The 19,561-nt window shown below is 55.6% G+C and overlaps 1 protein-coding gene across 6 annotated transcripts in view; it reads left to right on the plus strand.

The window, feature by feature from the left end:
* Nucleotides 1-17,041, plus strand: part of PMEPA1 (prostate transmembrane protein, androgen induced 1) — a 63,196-nt gene extending 46,155 nt beyond the window's left edge. For all 6 annotated transcript variants that reach the window (XM_025399356.1, XM_025399355.1, XM_025399354.1 and 3 more), the window contains 3 exons: nucleotides 5,691-5,845; nucleotides 12,336-12,389; nucleotides 12,816-17,041. In XM_025399356.1, coding sequence (XP_025255141.1) covers nucleotides 5,732-5,845; nucleotides 12,336-12,389; nucleotides 12,816-13,361 — 714 coding nt within the window. In that variant the 5' untranslated portion in view covers nucleotides 5,691-5,731 and the 3' untranslated portion in view covers nucleotides 13,362-17,041. The remainder of the gene's footprint in view (nucleotides 1-5,690; nucleotides 5,846-12,335; nucleotides 12,390-12,815) is intronic.
* The last annotated feature ends 2,520 nt before the right edge of the window (nucleotides 17,042-19,561 follow it).

The raw sequence follows: 19,561 nt of genomic DNA on the forward strand, positions 1-19,561 counted from the left end.
AAACCTCAGCATTTCCAGGGAGCATCATGGGGACGAGGGATGCTTTTTGTCCCCAGAGGAGTGTCAGTAATTGTGACAATGGTGACAGTGGAGTGTGCTGTGTTCTGCCCTGTTCTGAGCTCTTGCATCCATTATTTCACCCCTGCCCCTGGTTGGTTCTGTTTTTTACAGATGAGGTAACTTCCGCTCACAGAGTTAGATGCGTACAGCATCACACAGACAATGGATGCACGAGGACCACATCCTCAGATTCCCGGGGCAGGGGTGGGCGGACTAACGCCGTGGGCGAGCTAGGAAAATTTAGCAGGAGAATGAAACCCTTCCCCCTTTTGAGTTCCTATATGACGGCTCTGGGTTCAAGTCTCAACTCTGCTCCTAGTTGCATCATCTAGGGCTACTTCTCCCTAAGCCTTAGTTTCTCCATCTGCAAAATGGGCATGGTGATGGTACCTAAACTGGGGAGGCTCAGCTCAGTGGCCCCGGGTCATGTGTTAGAATCATGACAATACTTACAGTGACTACAGTGAGTTTGGGTATGAACCAGACCACCTGCCCTCTCCTGCTCTGTCCCTTGTGGTCCATGACTGCTTGGCAGTGAGTCCTGTGGTCACGAGAGTTGAGCCTAGGTCAGGGACAGCGGTAGGACCCACCCCTGCAGGTGTCATACTGGGCATTTGACCTGGGATGTCTTTGCCCATGCCTTGGTAAAGGGGCAGTCTGTCAGATTAGGGAAACTGAGGCAGGATTGGTGTGGCTCCATATCTGCTGGTAGTCACTGAGTGACCTGGGGCCCAACTCTTGGCCAGAAATCCTGAAGCCGCCCTCCCTGCAGATGCCTTGGGTGTGGCCTGCTTGGCCCTTTTAAAACTCTTGAATGAAGTTCCAGCCTTAAAGGACCACAACTTCACAGCGGCTCCAAGCTCCTCTGGAGAGAGGGAGGGATGTGGCCGTGCCGGGCCACCTCTCCTTCCACCTCTCGTTGGCAGTCCCGCTGGGGTTCCTTCCCTTGCCCGCGAGGCATCTGATCCTGAGAGTCCGGCTCTCAAGCTGCGACTGGGAATGGGCCCCACCAGCCTCCCTGCACTCCTCGGGACAAATACAGGCGCGCAGGAGGATTCTGTGAGCTGCCGTGGGTGGAGAGCCATGTTTACATTGGTGCCGCTTCATGCACACATCATGTTTTGAACTTGACTCCGAGGCCCTTGTGGGGAGGCACCTTTCTCTCCCCCAAGGGGTCTTTGCTGGTGAATTCACAGTGCCTGCCCAGAGAGATGTGTTGGGGGAGGGATCCCATTCTTGATGAACTCAGCCTGCAGTGAGCCCTGGAGTGCACCTTAGAGGCCCGTATGCTGAGTCTCAGGCATCCCGGGGTAGTGTGGGGTGGGGAAGCGGCAGTGTCAGGGCATGGCTGCCCCAGGCCAGGTGGGTCCTGGGACCAGACCTGTGGAGAGGGTGGCCGCCCACAGCCCTGCTCCTGTAATGCCAGGTGGGAACACGGCTGGGGCCAGGGATGGTTGGTGCACATGCCGTTGGGTCTCCAGTTTGCGACCGACCTCACCAGCAGGCACTGCATGGTCCACTCCCCAGAGAAGTGTGCTCCTGTCCCCTAAAGCTGAGCGTCCCCTGGAAGCAGCACCAGGGGTGCAAAAGTGCATGGGAGGTGCCCCCTCACCCCATGCCCGGGGTGGTTTTCACTGGACCTGTTTGTGGGCCCTGATGCTGCTGTGCCTGACCAGCCTTCCTCCCGCACAGCATCCAGGCCGGTGGGGCTTGACTGGAGCTGGATGGAGATCTCGGGGTCTCCTTGGCCAGAATACTCAGCCCAGGGTGTTCCCTTACTGATGGGTGGGGGTGACCCAGCTGCTGGCTGGGGCACCTTTCTTGCCCCCCTCAGCACCTCCATGTCTGGGCATGTCCAGGGGCATCCAGGAGGATCCGACTTCCAGCCTCTGCTCACCTACACCCTCTGCCTGTGCCCTCCTCTGCCTCTCCCTCCATGCCCTGCACCAAAAGCCTCAGTGCCCACCTTACAGGGAGCCCTCCAGGGTCTCCCATTAGATGCTCCCTCTGCGATTCCAGCACAGGTCGGTTCTTTGAGGGTGGATGGGTTTGGGCCACCCTCGTTCTGGTGGAGCCGGGGTGGAAGTGAGCGCCCCGTGTGTCCGGGTCCACCTCCAGGGAGCATTACGCGCTGAGCACGTGCCCCCCGCACATGCTGCTGCCCACTGTCCCCCGCTGACACAGGGTGACTGTGATGGACTCAAAGCGTGCCCTCGAGAGCCAGGCTGGGGCCCGGGCCCTCTGAGCTAGCCACTGTGCTTCCCTGTCACCTCCTGTGCCTCTCCAGGATGCTCCTGAGCCGCAGTCTCGGCAACCCTTGCAGATCTCCCTCTCCCTGAGCCTGGCCCCGGGCCCTTGGCCCACCAGGTCTCACCAGCAGTCAGTCGTAGTTCCTCTTTTCTGGAGAGTTTTTCCCTCCCCTCCCCTGTGTGAATTTTCCTGGGCCTGTGACTCAGTGGGGGTTGGTGCCCCAGGGACCAGGGTGACGCTTTTATGCCCTGCTGAGCCCGGTGCTCAATTCTGGGAGCGTTTTTCTCACTCTGTGGATACAGGCATCCAGAAGTCAGATCCGCCTGCCCCTGGGGCTGAGCCTGGCGGGGCCAGGAGAGCCATGAGGATTTGTCCACACCCATTCAGTCTGCAGGGGCCTCCTCCATTGCCCCTGCGTCCCGCCGGCCCTGCAGCCCCAGCTACTGTCTCGCTGCTGTCTGGGTCCTGCGGGCTGCCAGGGCCCGGGACAGGGACAAAGACAGCCACACACCTCCCTCCCTCCAGGGCTGGTGTGGGCAGGGTCCCTGGAGACAGCTGGGGAGGGGGACTGGGGTGAAGAGTGCACAGGGTTTGGGGGCAGGGAATTGCAGGCCCCGGGGGTGGGGGGGCGTGGGTGTTGCACAAAGCCAGCCCTGTGTGTACCCTGAATGCGGCTTTATCCTGAGTGCTAACAGACGGACCTGGGCCCTACAGAATCAGGCCGGGCTGCCCCGGCCCTGGACCTGCCTGTCTGGGGAGACAGGAGGTGTGGCCACAGCGACCTGGGTCTGAAGCCTGATCTCTCCTGACCAGGAACATGTGGGTATCCCACAGGCGGCGCAGGGCTTGGGGCCTGAGTTCCCAGCAGGCAGGGCCGCAGCCTTCTCGGGGCTCGGGAAAGCCTCACCAAAGCCCTTGGTTGGTTCATCCTCTTCCTCCTGGCCCCACCAGGGTGAGATGGGGACGCATCTCGCCCGGGAACCCCAACCCAGGCCTAGGCTCAGACTGAATTTCCTGGTGCAGAGGCCGGCTGCCTAGTGGGGGTACCCGCCAGCTCTAGGGGCTTGGACTTCTTGAGGGCAATCACTTTCCCTCTGAGCCTGTGTCTCCTCACCCGTGAAACGGGAATAATAATAAAAACGCCTGTTCTTAGGTGTGTGCTCAGCCCGCAGCACGACTGACTGGCTCGGATCACTCTTTGTCATGGGGGACAGTCCTGTCGGTGCAGGACGGTTACCACAGCCCCGACCTCCACCCACTGCATGCCAGGAGCACCCCCCAGTTGTGACAACCAAAAGTGTCTCCAGACATTGCCACATGTTCCCTGGGTGCAGACACGGCCCCAGGTGAGCAACACGGGCTCAATGGCAGTGTAGACAAGGGCGCCCTGAGCGGTTGCGCAGATGCATAAAGTGCCCGAGACGGGGAAGTGCTGGAAAACCTGGTGGGGAACAAGGGGTGGCAGTGGACACACATGTGGGAGTGCTTCTCTGTGGAGAGGCATCTGCCGCTTCCCAGACAGTGACATTCCCACCTAGGATGGGTTGCTTTCCTGCCCTGGGGAGAGCAACACCAGTGGCAGGAGGTGGCTGGCCCTCCCGGGTTTGGAGTGTACTTGCCTGGGCCGTCTGATGGCCCAAGCGCCTGGCATCGGCTCTGTACGGCCTGTTTCTCCAGTTCCCACCTGACACCTGCCCACCCCAGTCCCCCTCCCCCAGCTTTGGTTTCTCGGTCCTAGGAGGAGGAGGAGCTGAGTCAGTGGCACTGGGCTTGAACTGGGGCCCCCAGGGAGCCTGGCTAATTGCTTGTTAGTGCCAGGGAGCCCTGGGAAGTCCTCCTTGCCCCCATGCCAGACGGGGTCTGGGGAGTCACATTCCCGCACACCTTGGGCAGGGTGTCCTGGGCCGGGCGAAGCTGGAGGAGCTATAGCCCTGGATGCTGCCGGCTGGTGCCCACTCTGCCATGTCACCTCCAAGGGACCCGGCGTCTTGCCCATTGCTGGGGGCTCTGCTGGCACCGTGCTCGGCCAGCTGCCGAGGCCGCTTCGGCACAGACCCGCTTGAGTCAGCAGAAACTGCCCGGCTCAGGCAGGATCAAAATAACCTTCTTCCTATTCCAGCACTTGAGGGTTTTTCCGCCTTCTAGGGGAAAAACAAATCAAAAACCAAAAAAAAAAAAAACCAACCTTAGAAAATGTGAATCGCAACATCTGCAGCCATCTGGAATGTGGGTTTTCTGAGGCCGTTTCACCAGGAGGAGGGTCCTGACACCCCCGTCCTGTTGAGCATGGCGTGTATTTGTGAGTCGTGGCATAGATGTGTATGTGTGTGGGTACGTGTGGTGCACTGTGTTTGTGTCTGTTGGGAAGTGTGTGTTGGGATGTTGACTTGTGTGTGGGACTGTGGAGGGGTGTGTGTTGGAGTGTTGGTATGTGTGTAGGAGGGTTGGGTCGTGTGTGTAGGAGTGCTGGGGCATGTGTGTTGGTGTTGACGCGTGTGTAGGAGTGTTAGGGGTACATGTTGGAGTGTTATTTGTGTAGGAGTGTTGGGTGTGTGTTGGTGTTAACTTGAATGTAGGAGTGTTGGGGTGTTGCGTGTGTAGGAGTGTTGGGTCATTTGTGTTGGTGTGTGTATAGGAGTGTTGGGGTGTGTGTGTTGGGGTGTTGATGTGTGTGTAGGAGTGTTGGGGTATTGTATGTGTAGGAGTGTTGGGGCATGTGTATTGTGTGTGTAGGAGTGTTGGGGTGTGTATGTTGGGGTGTTGATGTGTATGTAGGAGTGTCAGGTTTGCATAGGTTTGTGTACACACGTTCACGTGTAGCTCCTCCTCATTTAATTCCACAAAGCTCCACCCCCAAACTCGGTGCCAACTTCCTCTCTCCGCACTCGGGTCCCCTTCTCCTACCAACTGCTCTCTCCCTGGGCACCTAAGACAGCTGAAGGTCTGTGACCATCTGCCTGAGCCTTTGCCCAGCGACAGGAACCAGTGCGCAGGGCTCCCTTTCTGCCGGTCAGATCACGCCGTGCATCCGCAGAACAGCTCCAGGAGGCTCTGACAGCAGAGAGCAGGGCCTTCCTCCTGCCTGTCCCATTACCTCCTTCGGGTCAGTCCCTACAGAGGGGGTGTTTGGGTCCCAGGACTCCTTTGAGGTGCTCTCCCAGCCAGCAGTACCCCTTCCTCCCCTATAAGAGCGGCTTCCCTGCACGTACCCCAGCCTCAGCCATCGCCTGTGACCTTGCCAGGACAGTGGCGGGGGATTTCCTGAGTCGGGGTTGCACTCTCGTCCCCCTAGGCAGGTACAAAAGCTCAAAAGGGCTGAGCGCTGAGCACAGCGGCCTGCGGGTGTCCAGGCGCTCACGTGTCCCTCTCTGTCTCCACAGCGGAGCTGGAGTTTGTTCAGATCATCATCATCGTGGTGGTGATGATGGTGATGGTGGTGGTGATCACCTGCCTGCTGAGCCACTACAAGCTGTCTGCGCGGTCCTTCATCAGCCGGCACAGCCAGGGGCGGAGGAGAGAAGATGCCCTGTCCTCAGTAAGTGCCCCACCATCCTGTCTGTGGCCTGAGGCCCCAGCGGCAGTGGGACGCCCCTTGTAAAAACTCGAACGGGATCCAATGGCGGCGTTTGCAGGAAACAGATTCAGGGCAGGAAGACAGGGTCTGAGGAGCCCACCTGCTAGCAGCTTCCTCCCCTGAAATGGGAGGAAAGCACCCGCCAGGCGGGCCTCAGAGATGCTGGAGGAACGTGGGGAATGAAGAGCTGGACTGGGAAGAGGCTTCGTGATCCACTCACGCACTCAGCTGACTTTCTAGCAGCCTCGGGTCCCAGGCTCTGCGAGGCCCCAGGAGTGGGCAGCACACAGGTCCTTGCTGTCACGGAGCTGACGTTCCAGGAGGGAGATGAGGAGACACCCGGTGGTGATAGCGCCATGCGTCGGGAGATGTGACCACTGGGGGATGGGGGAGCCTCTGCGAGGAACCCTCGGCTGGGGAGGCAGGGCTGGGCTCACAAGCAGTGCAAGCTGACCCCTGCCCTGACCCACATCTCTCAGGGCTGAGTGGAGACAGACCTAGAGGGATGAGACTGAAAGCAGGGAAGCACCTGGGGCAGGCAGCATAGGAAGGCATTCTGGGCCCACACAGAGGCCTGATGCAACAGGATGGTGGAGACAAGGGGCCGGCATTTGGCTCTACACCCACTGGGGTAGTGGTGGGAAAGGTGCCTGCAGTCCTGCAGCCCTGACCCAGACGGAAGGGAGGTGGCAGCCCTGCCCTCGCGCCTGTGCTATGCTGACATCTAGTCATGTGGTCACAGTGCCGTGGAGAGCCATAGAGGCAACAGGACACCAGGTCCTGGGGACCGAGTTTAATCCCAGCTCCACCAGTACTGGCCACGTGCCCTCAGACCTGTCCCTGATCCCCAAAATGGGGCTTCAGGTCCCCCACATGTAAAATGGGCTGACAGTCGCGTCCACCTCCCCGGAGATATAGGGCTTTAGCATAGAGCACGGGTCCGGCCACTACTGGCTGTAAAAGCACTTCCATCCATCCATCTGCCCGACCGATCTCTACCCAGCGCACACACATGGGGTACGCAGAACTCCCCCTGCGTTTGGGAAGTGGCTGTGAGCCAGTCCCAGGGGGTGCTGCTGGTGAGTTGGATGGGTGCAGACAAGAGCAGGTGCATGGATGAAGGAAGCCGAGGGCTGTGGCTGGGAAGCCGGGGCGAGCTGCTCTGGAGGCCGAGCTGCGAAGGACCAGGTGAAGTCGGAGCGGTAGTGTGAGGAGGACAGAGCCCTTCAGGAGGGACCCTGCTCTCCGTTACAGTCCTGGGTGTTGATCTCTTAGAGTTGTGAGAATTGATGGGCGTTCTGGAAACCCCAAGAGTTGCCCCTTCAAGCCTCCACAAAGTCAGGGGCAAACAGGGCAGCTCCAGGTGGGTGGGAACTTGCCTGCCTCTGACGGTGAACTCCCGGCTCCGCGTCGGCCGCCTGAAACCCTGCCGTTGGGTATCCTTCCGCAGGTGGACCAAAGGCTGGCGCAGAGTTAATCTCCAAATGGCTTCCATCTCTGCACCCAGGATATGTAACTCAACAACGAGGGGCGGGAAGCGGCTGTTTAAAGAGCAGGCTGGGAACTGCGGGGAGGAGGTGGCACGTGGCCAGCCCCGGGGCTGCGGCACGTCTCTGAGCCGGGACTCGCCAGGTGTGGGGAGGACTCACAGAATAGGCAGCACTGGGTGTGGCCTCCACATTTCCGGGGACTCCTGGGGTTGGTGGCGGTGCTCAGAGTCCCTGGGCTGAGCCAAGTCAGCTGAGGAGCCTATTGGCCATGGTCCCAAGCCAGCAGGTCTGGGCACCTCTGCTTGCGTCAGGCCTCAGCCTCAGTGCGTCACCAGGTTGCCAGGGCAAGGAGCATCAACCCTGGGACCTCTGATGGGAATGCCAGGCTCCCCAGACCCGGGACCCACTGTGCATCCCAGCATGCTGTCTGGAGGGCGTGCTGCAGACCTACTGCTCTCAAGCACCTACGTGTTTATTTGCTGTTGCTACCATTCCAACCACAAGCACCGGTTACATCTGCCCAGGGATGTCATCAGGGACTTCAAGGGTTCACCCCACTTTCCAGAGGAGAAACTGGGAATGAGAGAGGTGGAACATTTGCCTGAGGCCACACTACTTGTCACTGCTGGTTTGAAGAGCCCACAGCCTATTCTGTCCTCCCTCAGATGCTGGGGAGTGACGGTGCCCTGGACATTCCAGAAGGCACCAGCCTTGGAGGGGCACACACTCCAGGCTGGGCTCACCTTGCCCCTGGAAGCCTCAGTGTGTGCATCTCCACAGTGGGTAGAAGCTACACGTGTGCGGCCCGTGGTCATGGGGAGGATGCACTTAGGGGAGAGTGTACCTTCCCAGAGGCGGACTGGAGGGGCCTCGCTGTTGTGGAGTGGGAGACAGCACCTGGGATCCTGCTGCCAGGAAGGGGGTAGAATTCTGTCCTGGCTCTCGGACACCTGCGGCCAATAGAAAGTCCCCTCCCACTGTCTACCCAGCCACCTGCACAGCCCCTGGGGTGCCTGGCTGGGTAAACACAGAGTCTTACTAGGCCTAAAACAGAATGTGGCAGCTCCCCTGGGGACCCCCTGCCAGACAGGCGTCCCTGTGCCCTGTGGCCTTCCATAGAGATCCACACACAGCTCCTCTCTGCCCCGGGCCCAGTCTACATCCCCCCAGCCCACCCATGCTCTGCTCCTGGCATGACTATCCGACCACAGCCCCTTTTCAGGGTGACCCTGGGGGTCCCCTCTTGCCTGTATGGAGACAAGAGCTTGTGCCCCACCCACCTGCCTCACCATCTCGGGTAAGACCCTGAGCTCTGAGGTCCGGTCCCGGCCTTGTCACCTCCTTGCTGTGTGACACTGGGCAAGGATCTGCCCTCTGAGGGTAAGGCTGCAGTACAGGCGAGCCCCTCGGCCAGGAATGGCGCTTCCACCCTGGCACTGCTCCGAGGGTATCCGGGACGTGATGCAGAACGTCACTGCAGTGACCGCCCAGCCACCAAGTGGCCCAGACCTCAGGTTTATCCAGAAAGGCAATCCCAGTCTTCGTGCCCAAGGCCTGCTCGGACCAGGAACTCAGGCCTTCGATGGGGTGACCCTTTGTCCTCTTTATCCCCAAATCAGTCCTCAGCGTGGGTCTCCTGCTCCCGAGAGAACCCAGCCCGCCAAGGGCCCATTTCCCAGGGGCAAGGACAAGACTGTGGCCAGGCCAGTGTGCAACCATCTGCCAGCAGCAGGAACCAAGGACCTTGCGTCCACTCCCATGGCCTCAGGACATACTGAATTCCCCCAGGCCCCTTGTGCTGGGCTGTATCCTGGCCAGAATCATCTTTCACTCTTTAGAAACAGCTCTGAGTCCTCGCTGTTCGATGGAAGGCCATCCCGTCCCCTGGGATGGGAAGATTGTGCCTGGGGACTCCAGGGGAAGAATGGGGAGCTGCGTTCTGGCCTCGTGGTGTTAAGACTCTGGAGGGGTCAGGGAGGAGCTGCCTGAGCGTCAGCTCACTGCAGCTGCCTGGTTTTGTCACTGAGGTCTTCTCCAAGTGTGAATGAAGTCTCTTCCAGTGCGTTTGCCCATAGCTGTGCTTGACTGTAGCAGCAAAGTTCAGTGGTATGACAGAGACCCGCTGGCCCACAAAGCAGAAAATATTTTGCTCTCTGTCTCTTTATGGAAACAGTTTTCAGACCCTTGGTCTAGAAGCCTCTAGATGGGGAAGGTACAGGCAGACTGGGTGCACCCACTTCCAAGAAGAGGAGTCCACCCCAAGCCCTTGCAGCCTAGGAGTGGTTGGAGATTGCTGGGAGCAGGGGGCTTGTCAGCAGTGGCTATAGGATTGGAACCTGTCCTTGTCCTCCACCTGGGGATGACTGCCAGACATAGCCAGAGGCTGGGGAAGGTTCCAGATGATTCTGAAGCTGAGCCCCCCTCCCTCCACTTCTCAGGTCACTTTGGGACTTAATTCCACAAACATGACTTGCACAGGTCACCCAGCAACTTTCCCACTCGAGTAGCAACCTGAGCACTCACTGACTGCATACCACGCGGCGCCTGGCATTGGGGAAATGGTAGCAGCTCCTGTACGGCGAGTGAAACCCATGAATAGGCTACCAGGGGCAAGGGACAAAGACTCTGGTGCAGGAGGGGACTGGAGGAGACTGGAGGAGGTGCCTGATCTGCCTGAGGGCTAACGGAGAGCTCCGGGGTTAGCATGTCTTCGCCTGGGGTTAGCACGTCTTCGCCTTCGAGAGGCATGAGGGGAAGGTCAAAGTTCTTCAGGAAAGGGAGGAAAGAGGGGCCATTGGTCCAGGCCCAGAATGGGCTCAAATCCAAAGGCAAGACGTGAGAGTCTGTGTTCCCTGGGCACCTTACAGAACACACTGTACGGTGCATTGCAGGTGCTGTCATCAGCCCGCTATACAGATAGGAAAACTCGTTAAAGGAAACAGCTGTACTACAGCCATGGACATCTACAGGGGCATGGGTCTCGGTAAGGGGTTGGAACTTTCTCTCCTGGAGGCAGTGGGGGGCCCAAAGGGTTTAAGCAGTGGAGTGACAGGGTGTGGGGTGGGGGGTGTGAGGGAGATGTTCCCGTTTCTGTGAGGAGGAAGGGCCATGGGGAAGGGCAAGAGTGGAGGAGGAGACCCTGGAAGACCCCTCAAGGACCTCAAAGACCAGCGGCACTCGCAGCCTCTGGGAGATTGTGAGACACGTAGCCTCACCAGTCCTCCTGCTACAGAATCTGTATTTTTGCAGGCTGCAGATGGAATGTGTGCACGTGGAGGCGCTGGTTCCAGAGGACTTTGCTGTCTACTAGGCACAGATGCTGGGGAGAGAGGTGGATAGAACTGTTTAATAGAGGGAGAAGTAAGAGGAGATCAAGGGTGGGTGGGTGGAACAAGGGTGATGGTGAGAGGGGCTGACAGGAATGATCCCGTGGATCTGGCTTTGCAACTTGAAGAATGTCAGAGCCCATTCACTAAATCAGGAGACAAGGCAGGATAAGACCTCCTTAAGGGGTAGGAGTGTTCCTGATGGGACAGTTTTGAGGGCCACAGAGCTTCCTAGTGGCCATATGGGAAATTACCGCCCTCTAGCTGTTCCTACCCAGGCTGCAGGTGAGCGGTATCCTACCTGGGAACCCTCAAAAAACCTGCCCCAAGGGAACTTTTGAGGTGATGGACATACTCATTATCTTGATTGTGGTAAGAGGTTCTTGGTATAAATATATGCCCGAGCTTACCAAATTGTATGCTTTGAATATGTCCATTTATTTGCATATCAGTTATATTTCAATGAAGCTATAAAAGTAACAGACATCCCTTTCCCCAGGCCCAGGGCTCACTGTCATGGCATTTGGGGAAACTCAGAGGAACTGGCCCTGGCATGGGGTCTCATTTTCCTGGGAGGAGGTCCAGGCCCCTGCTATAATCTCAGAGCAGATGGCATAAGCTTCATGAAGTGGCAGCTGTGCCCCTGCACCCAGACCAGAGCTTGGCACCGCAGTGGAACCACACTCCTCCTTTGCCGGAGACCGAATCACTGTTTTATGGCAGAGCAACCGCCTTGAGGACTTTCCTCAACTCTCGTGTTTTTCACCTGTGAACTGGGATATCAGTAATAATGGGCTCACTAGATCGAGGGAGAGAAAGACTGTAAAGAAATAAATGCATAGAAGCAATGATTAAGGTAGGACAGGTGCTAGAAAGGGAATCAACAGATGACAAGGTTCCCAAGAGGCCCTTTACATGCTGGTCTCTACGGGTCTGCAGGGGACGCTGGAACTGAAAGTGGACAGGAGCTGGCCGTGCAGCCTGGCGGCCGTGCAAAGGACCTGCGGCTCAGGCTCAGCTTGTTGGGGCCCCATGGGGCCAGTGAGTGTGACTGGTGGGAGTCTGGAGGTGACTCCCAGCACATTCACATGCTACCTGAGTGCCACGTGGGCTCCGGGTGGATTTTATGTTCAAATTCAGCAAGTGCTTGAGCAACTCAGTGAGGCAAGTACTCTAACCGCAAGTACTATAATTCAGGTACGGAAACTGCAGCATTGTCATTAAATAACTTGCTGCAGGTCACACAGCCAGCAGGGGGCCCAGGCCCAGGGGAGTGGGGCCAGGGGTGAGGGGCTGAGGCCACTCTCAGCCTCCGGAGAAGCCACTAAGGCCCCTGGGAAGCTACGGCCGGCTTTGAGAAGGGGGCTTCACGAGTTGGTGTATGTTTCGGAAAGTGTCAGGCTGGATTTTCGGGGGACAGCAGTGGGCACCGTAGGGATCAGTGAGGAGGCGATTGTGGTCATGTCCTGGAAAAGCGTCCAGGGCCAGGGCTGGGGAAGCTGGTGCGGAAGCAGAGAGGTGGGTGGTTCAAGAGCTGATTCCAGGGTAAAGGCCTAAGAGTCGAATCTGGGTTGAGCCTTTGCTGTCCCTCCTGCCCACCCCACTGACCCTGCTTGTACCTTTCCTCCCATGCAGGAAGGATGCCTGTGGCCCTCCGAGAGCACAGTGTCAGGCAACGGAATCCCAGAGGTGAGACCTCCCTCGACCTCCCCTCCAACAGCCCCACCCCACCCCGGGCTGCTCCCCGAAAGCAGTGTGGGCTGCTAAAGGCTCACCCCTCCGCGCTTCTCTGCAGTGTCCTTGCTGCTGGGATCCTCCTTGCCCGAGATAATCTGCTCCCTGCCCCTGAGGGAGCAGTCCAGCTCTCTGCTTTCTGCACATGGGAGCCCGGACGCTGCCCCTGTTTCGAGGAGGTGGTGCAGCTCTGCAGTGCTGCCCACAGGCCAGGGCCCCCCGCGGGATCAGGCTGTCGGCTCCTGCTCCCGCCAGCCCTGCCGCCCTCTCCCTCTCCCCAGAGAGCCAAGTCCCATGCAGCAGAACTCCAAGCTCAGGATCGCTTCTGGACGACCGACCTGAGAAGGCTGCCCTCCCTCACTCCCGCTCTGCTTCCTCCAGCCGCAGGTCTACGCCCCGCCTCGGCCCACCGACCGCCTGGCCGTGCCGCCCTTCGCCCAGCGGGACCGCTTCCACCGCTTCCAGCCCACCTACCCGTACCTGCAGCACGAGATCGACCTGCCCCCCACCATCTCGCTGTCGGACGGGGAGGAGCCCCCACCCTACCAGGGCCCCTGCACCCTCCAGCTTCGGGACCCCGAGCAGCAGCTGGAACTGAACCGGGAGTCGGTGCGCGCACCCCCAAACAGAACCATCTTCGACAGTGACCTGATGGATAGTGCCAGGCTGGGCGGCCCGTGCCCCCCCAGCAGTAACTCGGGCATCAGCGCCACGTGCTACGGCAGCGGCGGGCGCATGGAGGGGCCGCCGCCCACCTACAGCGAGGTCATCGGCCACTACCCGGGGTCCTCCTTCCAGCACCAGCAGAGCAGTGGGCCGCCCTCCTTGCTGGAGGGGACCCGGCTCCACCACACACACATCGCGCCCCTAGAGAGTGCAGCCATCTGGAGCAAAGAGAAGGATAAACAGAAAGGACACGCTCTCTAGGGTCCCCGGGGGGCTGGGCTGGGGCTGCGCAGGTGAAAAGGCAGGACACTCCGCGCTGCTTAGAAGAGGAGTGAGAGGAAGGCAGGGGCACAGCAATGCGCCGTGTACCCTCCCCTCCCACCTCCCTGTGTATAAATATTTACATGTGATGTCTGGTCTGAATGCACAAGCTAAGAGAGCTTGCAAAAAAGAAAAAAGAAAAAAAAAACACGTTTCTTTGTTGAGCTGTGTCTTGAAGGCAAAAGAGAAAAAAGTTTCTACAGTAGTCTTTCTTGTTTCTAGTTGAGCTGCGTGCGTGAATGCTTATTTTCTTTTGTTTATGATAATTTCACTTAACTTTAAAGACATATTTGCACAAAACCTTTGTTTAAAGATCTGCAATATTATATATATAAATATATATAAGATAAGAGAAACTGTATGTGCGAGGGCAGGAGTATTTTTGTATTAGAAGAGGCCTATTAAAAAAAAAGTTGTTTTCTGAACTAGAAGAGGAAAAAAAATGGCAATTTTTGAGTGCCAAGTCAGAAAGTGTGTATTACCTTGTAAAGAAAAAAATTACAAAGCAGGGGTTTAGAGTTATTTATATAAATGTTGAGATTTTGCACTATTTTTTAATATAAATATGTCAGTGCTTGCTTGATGGAAACTTCTCTCGTGTCTGTTGAGACTTTAAGGGAGAAATGTCGGAATTTCAGAGTTGCCTGACGGCAGAGGGTAGCCCCCCGTGGAGTCTGCAGAGAGGCCTTGGCTGGGAGCGGCGGGCTTTCCCGAGGGGCCGCTGTCCCTGCAGAGTGGATGCTGCTTCTGCCTAGTGACAGGTTATCACCACGTTATACATTCCCTACCGAAGGAGACACATTTTTTCCCCCTCTGGCCCAGAACAGCCTTTAAATCACAAGCAAAATAGGAAAGTTAACCATGGAGGCACGGAGTTCCACGTAGTGGTTTTGCCTTTCCCAAAAATGAAAATAAACTGTTACCGAAGGAATTAGTTTTTCCTCTTCTTTTTTCCAACCATGAAGGTCCCCGTGGGGTGGAGCATGGTGCCCCTCACAAGCCACAGTGGCTGGTGCACGGGCTGCCAGGGACAAGCCACAGGGCTCGATGTCCTGTCTGTGCAGGGTGCTTTGGTGGTGGTTCAGCCGGCTCAAGGTTCACTGGTGAAGGCAGGTGCGGTAACTGCCGCACTGGACCCTAGGAAGGCCCAGGGTATTCGAAATCTGACCTCATCCTGTCTGTTTCCCTTCACGGATCAATTCTCACTTGAGAGGCCAATAAACAGATAACCCAACATGAAAAGGTGACAAGCCCAGGTTTCTCCCAGGATAGGTGAAAGGGTTAAAGTGAGTAAAGCAGTTGAGTCAACACCAACCCAAGCTGCGGGTGCAGAATTCACCTTTTCTCTTCCCACCTTTCCATCTCCTTACCCCGCAGAAACAACGCTTCACTTCTGGTGCGTCTGTTGATCTGTGTTTTCATTTACATCTCTATTAGGCTCTGCTCTTGTTCTTCAGATTTTCACCAAATAGATTTGGGGTTGGCGGGACCCGCTGGTGACATGCAGGTGAAGGGGGGAAGGGGCACGCAAGCATAAATAGAGGTGACGAGAGGAGAGCATGAAGGGTGGGGCCTTGGGACCCACTGGGGCTGGAGCTCGACGTGTTTCCTTCCCATGGGGGTGGGAGGTCCCCCAGCTGGAAGAGCAGACTCCCAGCTGCTACCCCCTCCCTTCCCATGGGAGTGGCTTTCCTTTGTGGGCAGAATGCTGACTAGCAGACTAACATAAAAGAAAGATATAAGAGGCAATAACTATTGTTTGTGAACAACTTTTTTAACTTCCAAAACAAAAACCTGAGCACAGTTTTGAAGTTCTAGCCACCTGAACTGCATGCATGTGAAACATGTGCTTTAAGAAGGTGGCAGCTGACAGACGTGGGCTCTGCGTGCCGCCAGCCTAGTAGAAAGTTCTCGTTCATTGGCAACAGCAGAACCTGTCTCTCCGTGAAGTCGTCAGCCTAAAATTTGTTTCTCTCTAGAAGAGGATTCTTTGAAAAGGTCCTGCAGAGAAATCAATACAGGTTATCCTGAAAGGTACAAGGACACATTTGTAAAGATTATTGAAACGTATCTTTCCTTTATGTGACGTGTCTCTAGTGCCTTACTGAAGAAGCAGTGACACTCCTGTCGCAGGGTGGGGACATTCCTGGCCAGTGCCTCACTCACCTGGGACTGGTATCCCCTCCCAGGGTCCACCAAGGGCTCCTGCTTTTCAGACACCCCATCGTCCTCGCGCGTCCTCACCCTCTCTCCACTGAGGAGGTGCTTAGCTTGGTGAGGTGACCCCTCCTGCTCCTCCAATCTTTTTTGCCAAGGTTTGTGCACAACTCCCATCTAGGCTGAAAACCTAGAAGTGGACCTTGTGTGTGTGCATGGCATCAGCCCAAAGCCAGGCTGAGGCAGTCCCCATATCCTCTTGAGCCAAAGTGTTTGGGTCTCGTTGCATCATGGTATGGTCTGGATTTGTGGGAATGGCTTTGCATGAGAAAAGGGAGGAGAGTGGTTGCTGCCCTCAGCCGGCTTGAGGACAGAGCCTGTCCCTCTCGTGACAACTCCGTGTTGAAGCCCATTGTCCCCGGCTTCATGCCCAACGGATGGCAGAAGTTCATGGGGGTGGTGACCTATCAAAGGCTGGGCGTATCCCAAGACAGCCAGCAGGTCGTCTCTGGAAATGACCAGAGTTAAGCTCTTCGCTTCTCTGCTGGGGGTGCACCCTTTCCTCTAGATGGTAGTTGTCACATTATCTTTGAAGACTGTTGGACTGCCCCTGAGGAGGCCCTCTTTTCCAGTAGGAAGTTAGATGGGGCTCTCGGAAGTGGCTAGTTGGAGGGGGACCAGCTTGGTTTCAGGGATCTGCCGTTCCATCCCGGTTCAGGGAAGGCCGAGGGTGACTTTCTCTAGCCTCGTCACTGTTTCTCTAGCCTTGTCACTGTCTCCCTGCCTGTCAATCACCACCTTTCCTCTAGAGGAGGAAAATTATCTCCCCTGCAAAGCCCGGTTCTGCACAGACAATTTCGCGAATTGTGCTAAGAACCATCCGTGTTCTCAAAAAGCCCAGTGTTTTTGCAAAGAATGAAAAGGGACCCCATATGTAGCAAAAATCAGGGCTGGGGGAGAGCCGGGTTCATGCCCTGTCCTCACTGGTCGTCCCTATGAATTGTACGTTTCAGAGAAATTTTTTTTCCTATGTGCAACACGAAGCTTCCAGAACCATGAAATATCCCGATGATAAGGAAAGAAAATGTTGTTGTTGTGTTTTTTTCTGGAAACTGCTTGAAATCTTGCTGTACTATAGAGCTCAGAAGGACACAGCCCGTCCTCCCCTGCCTGCCTGATTCCATGGCTGTTGTGCTGATTCCAATGCTTTCACGTTGGTTCCTGGCGTGGGAACTGCTCTCCTTTGCAGCTCCATTTCCCAAGCTCTGTTCAAGTTAAACTTATGTAAGCGCTCTGTGGCACGCGGGGCGCGCACCCACACCCCGCTGCATAAGACTCTGTATTTGGATGCCAATCCACAGGCCTGAAGAAACTGCTTGTTGTGTATCAGTAATCATTAGTGGCAATGATGACATTCTGAAAAGCTGCAATACTTATACAATAAATTTTACAATTCTTTGGAATGAGGCTTTTTCACTTCTTTGGCCAAATGTAGCTCTTCTCACTCCCCACCCGTTTCTACAACAACCCCGATGCATTCAATGGAGGGGGAGAGATCCCTCGGAGCTGCTGTGTAACCTTGAACAATTCATTCAACCTTTCTCTTTTATTAGTTCAGGCAGCATTCAGGGAGCCCCGTGAAAACACTAGCTCAGGCAGGTTCTGGTAAAGGGGGTGGTCATTGTTGTTAAATGATTTTGCAAAACACTGCATACTTTTCCTCCCTCTTGGGAAATCGTTATTCCCCATAGCATGACGAAAGCTCTGATAAGGTCTGCAAGAAAAAAAACTATCTTAGGTAGGGTTCTTCCAGAAGTAACCCTGAGACGTGGTCTTGTGTACAAGGGATTAAGGACGTTTTAAGGATGTGCTCCCAGGGAGCTTCAGCTAAGGGAGTCAGGGAAGAGGATCAAGGAGGGGGAGAAGCTGAGCAAGGTAGACACTTGTGGACAAAGTTCCAGCGTCAACTTGATCCCAAGGGGACCTGTCGGGGCTCTGGACCCTGGAAAGGTAGAGTCCCAGACCCTTCTGGCTCTTGGTGCACAAGATGGAGGAGTGAGTCTCAGAAGCTGCAGAACTGTCCTCCCAGAAGTCAACCACTAGCAATGCTCATGGAGGCAGGGGGAGGGCTACGCAGACCCACTAAAGGGTTCCAATGGGGCCTGGGGCACCTGCAGTAACCACTACAGAAACTGTCTCATTTATTTTTCTACAGTTGACCCTTGAACAACGAGGGGTTCAAGGCACACTGAAACCCTCTGCTGTCAAAAGTTCATGCGTTGCTTGTAAAAAAATTTTTTTTAGAGATGGGAATCTCACCTTGTCACCTAGGCTGGAGTGCAGTGGTACCATCATAGCTCACTGCAGCCTCGACCTCCCAGGATCAAGCATTCCTCCTGCCTTAGTCTCCTGAGTAGCTGGGACTAGGTGTGTGTGCATTACCACGCCCGACTAATTTTTTATTAGTCTATTATTTATAGAGATGAGTTCTCCCTATGTTGTACAGGCTGGCCTTGAACTTCTGGGCTACAAGAGATCCACCCTCAGCTTCCTCAAAGTGCTGGGATTATAGGCATGAGCCACTGCACCGGCTTTATGCTTTATTTTTGCTTCCTCCAAAACTTAACTACTAATAGCCCTACTGTTCACCGGGAGCCTTACCGATTAATAAACAGTCGATTGCCACATGAATAGACTAGTATCTATATATATTTCATGCATTTATGACATACCTTTTTAACATTTTATAATATTTTAGGCTACATGTCCACCTGCGAGTTTTTTCCAATTGCTGTAAACCTCCAAAATATTTTCCAATCCATTAATTGAAACAATCTACGTATAAGTGGACCTGCACAGTTCAAACCTATGTTGTTCCAAGGGTCAACTGAATCAACTTTAATGTCTGATTAAGATTATTTTTAATCAGTCAATATAAAGATGCAAAGACCCCACCACCATGAGGGACTGGACACCATTTGGCCTCAGCCCCAGGGTTTCCTAAGCATCTGGACCTCAGGGCCCTAGAAACAGCTCACTGCTTTGAGGAATGCTGCCCAAGACAGCAGCCCACATGATCAGGACAGAACTCAGCACCCTCTGCCTTCCCAGGGCCCTTTCTGGTGGAGAAAAACCTCAGATATTATGAAGAATTGGAGAGAAACCAAAAGAGCTTGTAACTCCTCGGTGGTGAGAGCAATGGACCAAACATGATACCCCAGCTGCCTCCTGCTAGGGGTCATTCCCCTGCAGACCCTCGACCACCAGGTCCCTAGCATGAGGTTGACGCGGGCACCATGAGATGCTGGCACTTGGTGTTTCTGATGAGATAATGCCTGTAACATCATCCCAGCAGGGTGTCTGGTACCCACAAGGATTAGCCACTCTTCAGGCTAACGTGGACATCTACATGGGGCTTTCATATTACAATTGAATCCCTTGAACCTTCGGATCAGCCTGCAGGTCCTGGGCTGGGCCTGGAGACAGAACTGTGTCCCTCAGGTGGTCAGGACAGAATAGAGGTCCTTTCCCAGCTGGAGAGAGGAGTCTTGGGTTCTAATCAAGAAGGAGATCCCCCGAAATCCTTGAGTATAGCCCAAGTAGACACAGATCAAAATCAGAGCAGTCGATGCTTGCTGAGCACCTACTAAGTGCCGAGCTCAATGCTAAGTTCTTCTCTGACGGCAGCAGCTAGTCACCTGGAAGGTTTCATCTTTCACTCCATCCACAACATTTTTTTTTCTTTTTTTTTTTTTTTTTTTTTTTGAGACGGAGTCTCGCTGTGTCGCCCAGGCTGGAGTGCAGTGGCCGGATCTCAGCTCACTGCAAGCTCCGCCTCCCAGGTTTACGCCATTCTCCTGCCTCAGCCTCCCGAGTAGCTGGGACTACAGGTGCCCGCCACCTCGCCCGGCTAGTTTTTTGTATTTTTTTAGTAGAGACGGGGTTTCACCGTGTTAGCCAGGATGGTCTCGATCTCCTGACCT

This window comes from Theropithecus gelada, chromosome 10, assembly GCF_003255815.1.
Source record: "Theropithecus gelada isolate Dixy chromosome 10, Tgel_1.0, whole genome shotgun sequence".
Taxonomy (NCBI): domain Eukaryota; kingdom Metazoa; phylum Chordata; class Mammalia; order Primates; family Cercopithecidae; genus Theropithecus; species Theropithecus gelada.